Source organism: Pristis pectinata, chromosome 10 (genome assembly GCF_009764475.1).
Source record: "Pristis pectinata isolate sPriPec2 chromosome 10, sPriPec2.1.pri, whole genome shotgun sequence".
Lineage (NCBI taxonomy): Eukaryota > Metazoa > Chordata > Chondrichthyes > Rhinopristiformes > Pristidae > Pristis > Pristis pectinata.
In genome coordinates this window covers 36,102,852-36,115,614 of record NC_067414.1, presented here as the reverse complement: position 1 = coordinate 36,115,614, position 12,763 = coordinate 36,102,852, and the positions used below count along the sequence as shown (strand labels likewise).

The 12,763-nt window shown below is 40.1% G+C and overlaps 1 protein-coding gene across 1 annotated transcript; it reads right to left on the bottom strand.

Moving 5' to 3' along the window:
* Window positions 1–11,236: 11,236 nt before the first annotated feature.
* On the bottom strand, window positions 11,237–11,767 carry LOC127575037 (ubiquitin-conjugating enzyme E2 A-like). The gene is given in 2 exon segments (XM_052024646.1): window positions 11,237–11,580; window positions 11,582–11,767. Coding segments are annotated over 2 exon segments (456 nt in total). The 5' UTR covers window positions 11,746–11,767; the 3' UTR covers window positions 11,237–11,288.
* Between the last annotated feature and the right edge of the window lie 996 nt (window positions 11,768–12,763).

Here is a 12,763-nt window from a genome sequence, read left to right as displayed (position 1 = left end):
TTACCTGTGATCTTTTGTTCTCAGAAATTATGTCAAAGCAATAGTCTTGGGAGAGTTGTGTATTAACTGATAGGATAAGAATGAAACGTTCTGCCACACAAACATATACGTGTTATGCATTCAGCAATCCCTTCACCTTAAGAAGTTTATCCCATATCAAGATTGTAAAAATCATCAGTAAAGGACACAGAGTTGCTGCTGAATTTTAAAACATCTACCTAAGCAGCAATTGTGATAGATGGTGTTTTGCTGTGCTTACCTAATCGTTTTCAACCTGAAATCTGAAACAGAAAATCACTCCCCATCTAAACTCTAATCTTCTTCACTCATAGTGTGCATCAGAAAATAATAAATCAAACTTGGAGGGATAAAATTTGATGGACAACGGAATGAGAGCTCTGAGTTGAAATGAATCATCTGCATCATTCCTGCATCCTGAATCATACTGCACCAAAGGTTCCATGAAAACGATATACTAGATTAGGTACAGAGCAAGCCTGGATCAGAATGTCAGAATATAACAAAGAAATCCCTAAGTTATGTAGCTTGTTTCCAAATCCAGAAATAACTAGTGTTTATCCCAATGTGACAGGTTTGCATGTGCTGTATTAAATATGCTTAGATGCAATAAAAAGGAATAAGCTGAAGCCAGAACCTAAGCCTGCAGATGTGATGAAACAAGCTATTGTTTTGTAACTGGAGATTAAAGAATGCTGTTTCAATCCTATTTGCAGTTTCTTAGTTGCACAGACAGAATTATCCCTTTCAGCCACACAAGACTAAAGCTCTTAATGACAAGGATAACAATAGCACAGTAACCAATACTGATCACAGAATTAGCTCATCCTTCTTTAATACCTCTTTAAGGCACAGAAAGATAATCACAATTCTTTTGACTTTCCCTTCATAAAGAAAACTTCTGAATTATAAGTTAGTCTTTGTGGTTGCACCATTAAGAAAAACATGTATCAAGAAATTAGGTAAATCAGTTCTTTCCCATTATCCTTAACCTTGGGTGTCTTTCTTAATCTATCTAAGTTCATCAACTGGTTATTTTTTGGCTGTTTATACTTTCTGCCAGGAATGCAAGTATGCTTTGTGCTACACTCAGACTGAGTCGTAGAATAGTTTGGCATGTCAAGTCTTCCCTGTTTTTCTCGTAGAGCATCTGATCGATCCCACCTCCTCACTCTTTCCCAAGAATCCTGCAAATATGAGAGTCTGATGTCCATAATTTATGTAAAAATATGCTGTCTAGAAATTCAGGGAGCAACGTTAATGTGCAAAGGAATTTCATTAGAAATCTGATCCCTGAGCATGATTGGAGGACTCACTGTGTCAATCTTGAAATTTGGAATTTTGCTCCACGTGTGCAATGCGCTAACTTAGGACCTGCAGAGACATCTCTGAACACCACCCCCACAAAGCTCACGTGCGCATGGATGGCTGCCATTGACACAGAAGTAGACCTTCACAACAAATGTGTGGTTAAACTTACAGGAGACCTGTTCGAGCTGCAGTTGGAAGCATAAAGAACTGAGGTAGGTGCTCTGTAAGATAGAGTCCCACCCCTCGTCACACTGAGGTAAAAATTACCTGTTGCTGAAGGCCACCAATTCAGTGAAAGGCACCCCTGTCTAGTCCAAAACTCACTGGCTTCCAGAGCAAGGCTTTTTTCCATGAGCAAATTCTGAATTTAACGCACTCTCAGGTCCAGGACTAAGTGCAGAGGGGCATGCTGAAGCCTGCTGCCACAACCGTAAAGGATCTCTGGGGAAAGGCTACAATTAAGGCCTCCCAGAACTGTATACTGGAACTTTTGGAAAAACACCCCTTGCTGCAGTTCTCCCTCAGGCCACAGCTACCACATCTCTAAAAAGATCAACTCCCTAGCCGTCCAATCCTACTTCCCTCCTTTATCCAATTACAACCGCCAGCCCCAAATCCTTGTAGCTGAGGTTAACCAACCAGCCAGCATCCCTGATCCTCCCCTTCAGCTCTAATTCTCTACCTGAAGCTCTAATGAATGTCTACACAGTTACCTGAAAGTAAGTCAACCATTTCAAGAAAATAGGATTAGAGCAAAAAACACAAACAAGCCTCATGCCTACTCTCTGTTCCTATTTCAGGCATTGATCATTTTCTTCTATTTAGTGTGCTTTAAATTTTGCCAAACCAACTTTAGGGACGGAGCTTCTGCTTTGAGCACAATCAGCACAAATTTTATATAAAATTGTCTCCATTTTGAAGTGTTTCCTTGGCTTGAATTCCTGCTCAAACGTACTTGCATGGTGCCAAAGACAAAGTCTACCATAAACCAGTCCTGTCCTTTAAAGTTTTATTGAAAAAAGCTTTACAAATGATGGCTATGTGCAGTTTGATATGGCTGAAAATTGAATTAATCCCAAGCATCTTGAACCAATGTCATGATGCCACCCTTGAATCACACAATGTTATATTATTAAAAATGACTTAAGGAATACACAAAATTATTTACCAGTTAGATTGTTGTACAATAGTCAGTTCATGTAAATTATTTAAAACATCATTCAATAGCTTTCAGAATACATTTGCCCCCAAAAGATCCAGCTTAATCTTTGGAGTCTCCTCAAAGGCTTGAAAGTAAATGAGCACAATTAGCAGGATCTCTCAGCAGGGATTAACTCTCTTTAACCAGAGATTTGCCTGTTTATTGGGTGGGTCCTGATTTTGACACAATGTTTTCAAAGCTAGCACAAAAGGTGAAGAAAATATTAGCTGTGCAGAATGCAGTTTGTGTTCAAAATGTTGCAAATGGCTTTGTCAATTTCAGCAACAAGTGATTTTCACTGGAAAGTCATTGCAACTGATCAGAAATTCCAGACTCAGGTGGATGAAGGGAATGTGGTACAGTGGTCCTGTGCTATGAGTATTCAACTGGTAATAATCTAAAACTTGTGAGTTCAGATTCCTCCACGTCGTCAAAGAACTACCACAAAGCTGACAGGAGCATCAAAGATTGCTCATTTGTAGGGATGGAGAAAAAACGGTGGCTGTCATGCTGGGAGAAAGAATGGGCAAACGTTGCCTTGCATGAATTTCAGAGAGCTACTGGCACATTCCCATCTGATTGAGACAAAAAAGTCAACCCTAATACGAGCAGATCAGAGGTTTAAGTTAATTAGGTTTTATAGTAATCACACAATCATTGCCCTATCTGCGGTGTTACACAGCCAGTTCTTGAATGGTAACAGTCATTTGTTTTACAGAGTAGAAGTTAAGGCAAGGATAGCTTTGAGGGAATAGCTGTACACCTCATTTCCTGGTCTGTATGAGTTGTACTGCAAAAGACATCTGGTGTAATGTTAATAAAGCAGGAAATAGTGATACAGCACATGCATTGTACCGTGCAAAAATCTTGGGCTTCTAGTAACTCCTTCTGCACCAATAATCCAATTCAGAAGTCCAAAATCAGTTAGCACATGAGAATGTGTAGAAAAAAGACTACCCACAAAGTGTTCATTCAATGAAATAATTTAACAAATGAAAAGGAAGGTGAATGGCAAATATGTTCTGAAATTTTAAAATATTACTGGTGCCTTTGGTTAAAAAAGAACATTCTTATACGTAGCCACACTCAAAAGGATAAAGCACATTTGAAATACAACTACAGTGACAGTCACCAGCACTAAAGGGGTTACATTCAGCTTCTTGCAACACACTGGAGAAAAGCTTATCCATATCATCCAAATCAGGAAAAGATGTTTCTTTTCCATGTTCAACATTGGAAAGAGTCTGATTTGACAGATGGGAGTGGGGGACAACAGGCGCGACGTACCCTCAGTCTATATTGGCATAAAACTAACAAACTGTCACATGAATCCATTCTGTAATGAGGCCTGTCTTCTTGCTACCATCAAATGCTGATTTTCATTTTTGCCAGTAGGCATATATAAACATGCATGGCTTTGTAAATAAGTAGATTACCTACTTCCACTTCTGCATATGTATTAGGATGATTTACTACACAATGAAGCTTTCACTGATTCTTTCGCACTTTGTTTATTGAATTTCCTTTGCAATTTAGTATACATGTACAGCAATACCAATGTTTCTATTGCAGATCCTGAAAATTATATTTTGTAATATTGTGCAGAATATTGTGAAGGAATGAAATAGAAATGTAGAACCTGGTAGCATATACAGCAGAGACCTAGTATTATAATACCCAATCTGACAGGCACATTTATGATACTAAACAGGCTGAGATAATTAAGTTGGCTTTGGTAAACAAATGAGGAGTGGACAGGGAATAAATAAGTATGAAATACACAGGAAAGCAGCAATTGAACAATATATGAAAAGAGGCAGATGGATTATAAAGAAGGTTGGAAGAAAAAAATAAGAGAAGCTTGCAAGGGTTTTATGAAATGGTGGAGAATGGATAAAAAAAAGATGGTTATAAAGTTCAGATATTTTAACGAATGCCTGAATCTGTTGAAAGTGTGAAATAACTTCAGTGTGAGGGCAGGTGAGCTTCCTCTTTAAACACAGGCAGAGGCTCTCTTACTGAGAAAAAATTCTTAATATTTGATAGGTTATACAAAAATAAAGGGGAGCTTTGTGAATGGATGATTTTGAGTGCTACAAACAATAAGAGAAACTACATACTTTTGTCAGGTCAGAATATGGGTGAACACATGTTGCGATGGCATCTGTGGATGTTTGAAGAGCTTAAGATAATATACCTATTGTGTCATGTATTAAGGCCTGTCTTTAGGGTGACCAATAATTCTGATGGTAGGTCATCAACTTGAAATGTTAATCCCATTCCCCTGTCCACAGATGCTGCCTGACCTGTTAAGCATTTCCACTATTTTCTGTTTTTATTTGCAACATCTATAGTGTTTTAGTTTTTGTATCAGTGAAAATATGTCAGTTTACTTTCAGTTGAGGCTGGCTTCTTTCAGTGGTCACTGAAAGCTATCTGATGGTCTTTTACACATACAGCATACAGGCTGATGTTGTGTTACTGCATGTTTTTAAAATGGTACATGAATTAAGCATCCCATGCAAAAAAGGACATCTATGACTTGTAATTTAGTGCATCAAAAACTACTTGACTAGCAGGTATTTGCTGTGTTTATTTGGAATGATTCAGCAGTGAACATTCAATGTGGGGAGTACATAGAGACCCAACAATAGACCTGTGACAGGAAAAATTTCCAGACGCAGCTGCAAGATTGCACATTTCTATATAATGGCTTCATTTGGGAATCTGGTCTTGAGTTTACATTATTCCTACCCATCTGCATCCTTGCCCAGTAGAAATGATGAGTGGGGAGAATTAATATTTTAAAATATCTAGCCCCAGGGTACCCATCTTCCCAGAGCTTCAAATTTTTATTCTACTCCGATCAAGAAATGGTGGAGGCTCCCAAAAAAAAAACAGCAAGCAAGGATCCAATTCTCATTCAGAACTCTGGTTTCATGATATTCAGTTAACTGAATATTAGAGAGAATTGATTGGTTATGGTAGATCCAACTTGCAAGGTTAAAGTTTAAAGATCTTTTTCTTTCATGAGAACATTAAACAAAGGAGCAGCAGGTCATTTGGTCCTCCAGGCCTACTCTGTCATTTAGTAAGAAGCCTTGTAACTTAGAGCCACGTTCCGGCACTGATTCCACATCCCTTGATTCTCTAATTTCCACAAATTAATCAACCTCTTTCAGTATTCATATGGGCCAGAAAGGCCAGGGTTGCCTACTCCAGGCAATTCCCTCCCCTACCAATTACTTACGTACACAGTCCCATTCCCCCTGTCCTAATGGGAAGTGGTGAATCAAGATCACTGCCAGCCTGTCCTTGGGCCACACTGTTTATTCCATCTTGGCCCAGGCGACAGTCTTCTACTGGAATCTCTGTGCCCAGAACATTGGTGGTTCAGTGCAATGCAGGGGCATCTTTGTGTAGGCATTTTGGCATCCATAAGTATTCAAAATCATACATGATCTATGAAAACAATGTAAAAAGAAAAATTTTAAACCATACACACACACATGCTCATTTAATGTTAATAAAACACATTTATACCAACTTAATAAAATAGAATGAAAATCCTTTCCTTTTGCCTAGGTGCCAACTTCTCCCATTCATTTTAGTGGGAGAGCCATACTTGCAAGCGGATTATCCAGTTTAGGAAATGGAAAATCTGCAGAAGTAGAAGTGTCTCTCTCTATACTTCTCGTTGCCTTGGTAAAGCAGCCAGCATAATCAAGGACCCCACCCACCCCAGACGTTCTCATTCTCCCCTCTCCCATTGGCATTGGTATTGGTTTATTATCATCACTTGTACTGAGATAGTGAAAAACTTGTCTTGCATACTGTTCATACAGATCAATTCATTACACAGTGCAGATACATTGAGTTAGTACAGAGTGCATTGGGGTAGTACAGGTATAAACAATAACAGAGTGCAGAGTAAAGTGTCACAGCTACAGGGAAGTGCATTGCAGGTAGACAATAAGGTGCAAGGTCAAACAAGGTAGATTGTGAGGTCAAGAGTCCATCTCATCTCATCATCAGGCAGAAGATACAAAAGCCTGAAAGCACATACCACCAGGCTCAAGGACAGCTTCTATCCCACTGTTATAAGACTATTGAATAGTTCTCTAGTACGATAAAGTGCACTTTTGACCTCACAATCTACCTTGTTATGACCTTACACGTTATCACAAGATCACAAGACAAGGGAGCAGAAGTAGGCCATTCAGCCATCAAGTCTGCTCCAAAGAAAAGGGGAAAAAGAAAAAAGAAATGAGAAATGGGGGGGGGGGGGGGGAAGAGTCTGCTCCATGAGTAGAGAAAAAAACCTATTCTAACCCCAATTTCTGGCCTTATCCCCATATCCCTTGATACCTTGACTAATTAGATATCTATCTATCTCGTCCTTAAATGCCTCCAGTGATCTGGCCTCCACTGCTGTACGTGACAAGGAATTCCATAAATTCACTACCCTCTGGCTAAAGAAATTTCTCCTCATCTCTGTTTTAAGCCTGTATCCTCTAGTTCTAAGATTGTGCCCTCTGGTCCTGGACTCACCCACCAAGGGAAACAGCTTAACCATATCTACTCTGTCCAGTCCTTTCAACATTCTAAATGTTTCTATGAGGTCCCCTCTCATTCTTCTGTACTCCAGTGAGTACAGTCCAAGAGCCGACAAACGCTCATCATATGTAAGCCTTTCATTCCAGGAATCATCCTCGTAAATCTCCTCTGAACCCTCTCCAACATTAGCACATCCTTCCTAAGATATGGGCCCAAAACTGTACACAGTATTCCAAATGAGGCCTCTCTAGTGCCCCGTAGAGCCTCATCAACACTTCCTTACTTTTATACACTATACCTCTCGAAATGAATGCCAACATAGCATTCGCTTTCCCTACCACCGATCTGACCTGGCGGTTAACCTTTAGGGTATCCTGCACGAGTACCCCCAAGTCCCTTTGTACCTCTGTACTTTGAATTTTCTCCCCTTCTAGATAATAATCTGCCCATTTATTTCTGTTTCCAAAGTGTACAACTGCACATTTCTCAACATTGACTCTCAACTGCCATTTCCTTGCCCATTCTCCTAAACTATCTAGGTCTCTCTGCAACCTTCCTGTCTCCTCAATACTCCCCACTCCTCCACCTATCTTGGTGTCATCTGCAAACTTAGCCACAAAACCACTTACTGTATCATCCAAATCATTAATATACAGGGTAAAAGAAGTGGCCCCCAACACCGACCCCTGTGGAACACCACTAGTAACCGGTAGCCAACCAGAACAGTATCCTTTTATTCCCACCCTTTGCTTTCTGCCAACCAGCCAATGCTCCACCCATTCTGTTATCCTACCTGTCATTCCATGACCTCTCATCTTATTAATCAGTTTCTTGTGCGGCACCTTGTCGAAGGTCTTTTGAAAGTCTTAAATACACAACATCTAGCGCCTCTCCCTTATCCACCCTACCTGAGATTTCCTCAAAAAAGTCCAATAGGTTGGTCAGGCAGGATCTTCCCTTCACAAAACCATGTTGGCTTGGACCTATCTTGCCTTGCACCTCTAGGTATTCCATAACCTCATCCTTAAGGATCAATTCTAATAACTTTCCCACCACCGATGTCAGACTAATAGGTCTGTAATTTCCTTTATGCCGCCTCCCACCTTTCTTATACAGCGGAACTACACTTGCGACCCTCCAGTCCTCCGAACCATGCCGGAGTCTATCGATTCCTGGAAAATTATCACCAGTGCCTCTGCTATGTCTAAAGCCACCTCCTTCAGAACCCGGGGATGCACCTCATCCAGTCCGGGAGACTTATCAGTCTTTAGTACAGTTAGCTTTCCCAGCACCTTCTCTCTAGTAATCTTAACTGAACTCAGTTCCATTCCTTGAGACCCCTGACTATCCGATATATTGCTGATGTCCTCCACAGTGAGGACCAATGCAAAATACTCATTTAGTTCCTCTGCCATCTCTTTATCATCCATTATAATCTCTCCTGCACCATTATCGATTGGTCCTATATCAACCCGTGTCTCTTTTTTACTCCTTATATATTTAAAAATCTCTTAGTATCCTTTCGAATGTTATCTGCCAGCTTCCTTTCGTAATTCATCTTTTCTTTCCTAATGACCTTCTTAGTTTCTTTCTGCAGGTTTTTAAAAGTTTCCCAGTCTTCTGTTTTCCCACTAATGTTTGCTTCCTTGTATGCCCTCCCTTTTGCTTTTATTTTAGCCTTCATCTCTCTCATTATCCACAGTTGTGCCTTTTTTTCCATTCAAAACCTTTTTTCTTGGAATATATCTATCCTGCATTTTCCTTATTTCTTGTAGAAATTCCATTCATTTCTGATCCGCCGTCTCTCCAGCTAGCTTACTCTTCCAATTAATTTGGGCCAGTTCCTCTCTCATGCCACTGTAATTTCCTTTGTTCCACTGAAATATCGATACACCAGTTATCAGCTTCTCCTTCTCAAATTTGAAACTGAATTAAATCATATTGTGATCACTAGTTCCTAATGGTTCCTTTACCTTTATAGTTCCCTAATCACCTCTGGTTCGTTACACAGCACCCAATCCAAAACAGCTGATTCCCTGGTGGGCTCATCAACAAGTTGCTACAAAAAGCCATCCCATAGACATTCCACAAACTCACTCTCCTGAGATCTACTGCCTTGCTGGATTTCCCAGTCCACCTTCATGTTACACTGCACTTTCTCTGTAGTTGTTACACTTTATTCTGAATTCTGTTATTGTTTTACTTTGTACTATCTCAATGCACTGTGTAATGAATCGATCTGTATGAACTGTATGCAAGACAAGTTTTTCACTGTACTTCGGTACATGTGACAATAATAAACCAATTCCCAATTCCAAGTGGCGATTCTGCCTCTAATCATGTACAAGAAAGAAAACAAAACAGCATAGAAGGAACCAGAAGTGATCTTATCTCTGGAAGCCCAACACAAAATTCTTTCAGTCTGATAACAATAGAAGGGCTATTAATCCATATTGGAATTACTCAAGATCACAAATGGAGTTGAACCGAAAAAGACCAAAAAATTTAAAGAAAACAGAAAGAACATCGTGACCCCAAGACATCTCAATCCACTTTACAACCAATGTAGAACTGCACTTTGTGTCATTGCTGTTGTGATATAGAAAACAGCACAGCCAATTGGACATAGTAAGTTGCCACATTGCGCAATGTGTTAAGGTCAGATAACTGTTATGCTCAGAAGTATACATTGGCTTGGAAACTAGGAAAAACAACCCTGTTCTTCTTTGTTCTTTCCCCGCACGGCCTCATTAAATTTCATGGCCACCATGCACACCCATTGCAAAGCAGGAATCATGAATACGCAGAGTGTTATGCTGAGGAGTCTGCTCTCTGACCCCACAGCAGGTCAGACCTGCCCTAAGGTCAGATCCTCATTCATTTGATCGGAGATTCATAGCGTTATAGATTAGGTGGGAAGTGGTCAGTTAGGTTATTTAATTCCTTTTACTTATTTTTCTTTCATGTTTTAATTTTTTAGCATTTAATTTAATTTTGTATATTTTTAATTTTTAGTCATTTTTTTTCTTAATTGGTTACAAGACTTGTAATAGCTTTTTAAATGTCCATAAATATCAGAAACATATTAAGCACTTTTAAAAAAATCTTCCCAGCTTTGACAGGAAGTTCCATCCCTGGGTTTTGCTTTCTGTGAAAGGTAGTCAGGGTATTACAGGTGTAGGACTTCAGAAAAATACTGACTGAGGCCTATTAACTGTTGAGGGCCCACTATTCATCCCAAAATGTTTCCAGGTTTATTTGTTTACTTGTACTGCACTTTCTCTGTAGCTGCTACACTATATTCTGCATTCTGTTTTCTTTTTACTACCTCCAATATACAGTATATGTACGATACATATGTGTGGCATGATCTGTCTGGATAGCACGCAAACAGAAGTTTTTCCACAGTATCTTGGTACAAATGACCATAATAAACAAATAATAATAATAGCTCAATTAACATTTTGCATCCGGCCCAGGTAAGTGTGGGCAGGCAAGCAGGCAGCCAATGTTCAGCCAACTTCTGTTCAACCCCAAATCAGTTCCAAATGCATTTATGATTTTGCTATATATAGTCCACTGCTTATGGTTCCAAATGGACTGGATATGATAAAGAAGTTTCTAATTAACTCCTCATCCAAAAGTGAAACCCATTTGTCCAACTTTGTAGATGTAACTGTTGCCCAAGTGGAAAAGAGAAACACCTGTTGTTTATTTACAGGTTTTTTTTGGCAGAGGGCACAGCAGATACCGCCCTTTGTATCAAATGGTAGACTAAGAACAGAATGAAATGTGTTTTATTGAATACCTATCTACATACAACTATAGAAGTTGATGCATTACTATTGAAAACAATTTTACAAATATCTTTTAAAATACAAATAATATAACAAGTTACAGATGAAGGCAGGCATGCTAGTGTAACAGTTAGCATAATCATAGAACCATACAGCACAAAACAGGCCCTTCGGCCCACCATGTTGTGCCGTTCATCAAACCACCCTCACACTACCTAACCCTTTCCTCCCGCATATCCCTCTATCTCACATTCCTCCATATGCCTATCCAACAAGCTCTTGAACCTGTCCAATGTATCTGCCTCTACCACCACCCCAGTTTTTTTTTTCTTCTATTTTTTTTTATGACTCAAAATGCTTCATGATTCTCACGGCCTGACAGTGTTCGTAGGCACTAGGCAAGGTCAACAATCCCGCCAGCTCTGTTCCACTATTGCAGATACCCGCTTTTCATATTCTCGTTTGTTCTCCTGATACAGCTGTGCCGCCTGACTGTTGGCTGGGCTGTTCGGATTTGGCTCATCCAGTAAGGACTGTATTGAAGTTAAAATTGAAGACACATCATAAGTTGGACTCCAGCGATTCTGCAGTATATCCAGACATATACTGCCATCTGCATAGACATTTGGATGAAACATTTTTGAAACAAATCTAACTGTGGGTGGCTTGTTTGGGTATTCTTCTGTGAATTCCATTGAGTTTAAAAGTACCATCTTCAAAGGCGGTTCCTTCCGGCCCGAATATAACCGCATTCCACACCATAATGTTGTTCTCCGAGGGCGCTCCGCTCACGCCAGCCGGAGGATCCTCCTGCAACCGTTTGAAGTCCCTCATGAGGCGCCTCCGTGCGGGGGTTGACATCGCTGCCGGTGCCTGGGGCTCGGCGCGGGGGGCGGGCGGAGGGAGGGAGGGGAGCGGCCGACATCCACCCGTGACACGTAGCCAACAATATTGTTTATTACTGCGCCAGTGACCCGGGGTTCAAGTCCGGCCATTGTCTGTAAGGAGCTTGTACGTTCTCCCCACGTCTGTGTGGATTTCCTCCAGGTGCTCCGGTTTCCTCCCACATTCCAAAGACGTAGGGGTTAGGAAGTTGTGGGCATGCTATGTTGGCGCTGGGAGCGTGGCAACACTTGCGGGCTGCCCCCAGAACACGCTATGCAAAAGATGCATTTCACTACGTGTTTCAAAGTACATGTGACTAATAAAGATATCTTTCTTGTAAAAGCAAAGTTAATAAGTTTAAAGACATGAAGCAAATCATAAGTGCAAGAAGCATGCAGCAGGTCACTTGGACAAACAATTTTATGCTTCCTTTGCAAAAGAGTTTGCAACTAACACAATTTCTACTTGTCTATTGTCTCTACAAATTCAGAATAGCATGCTGTGATTTTGTTTTCCACCATTTTATATCTAATAGTCAGAAAAAAAGCATTGAGATAAAGTCAAATTATCTTCTTTGAGAAGAATGTAAGAACTCTGCTCCAAATCATTTGCTATTAAACAGCACATATTTGTCTGCATGCAGCCAAATAGAATAGTCACACATTTAAAGAAGCTTGCTTCTCAGAGCAATAATCTACTATGATTGTGTACAATGAAGGCTTTTTAGGCTAGTGTAGAGTACACTAAACATTATCTGCTATAGTTTTCATTTGACACAAAGGCTACTACTTATTTGTTAAAGGAAAAGGGAGAGTTTCTACAGGCTTCCTTACATTTGTCAGAAAGAAATGAAGGCTACATACCAGGGAAGAGTGGGACCAAGTGTTTATTTCACTCAAGTGCAAGACATTTCTTAGCCCACTCATGGCTTTGTCACTGGCAGTTGTAAAGGTCTAAGTTACAAGTGCCATGAACTCAGTCTCCCACTCCTTCC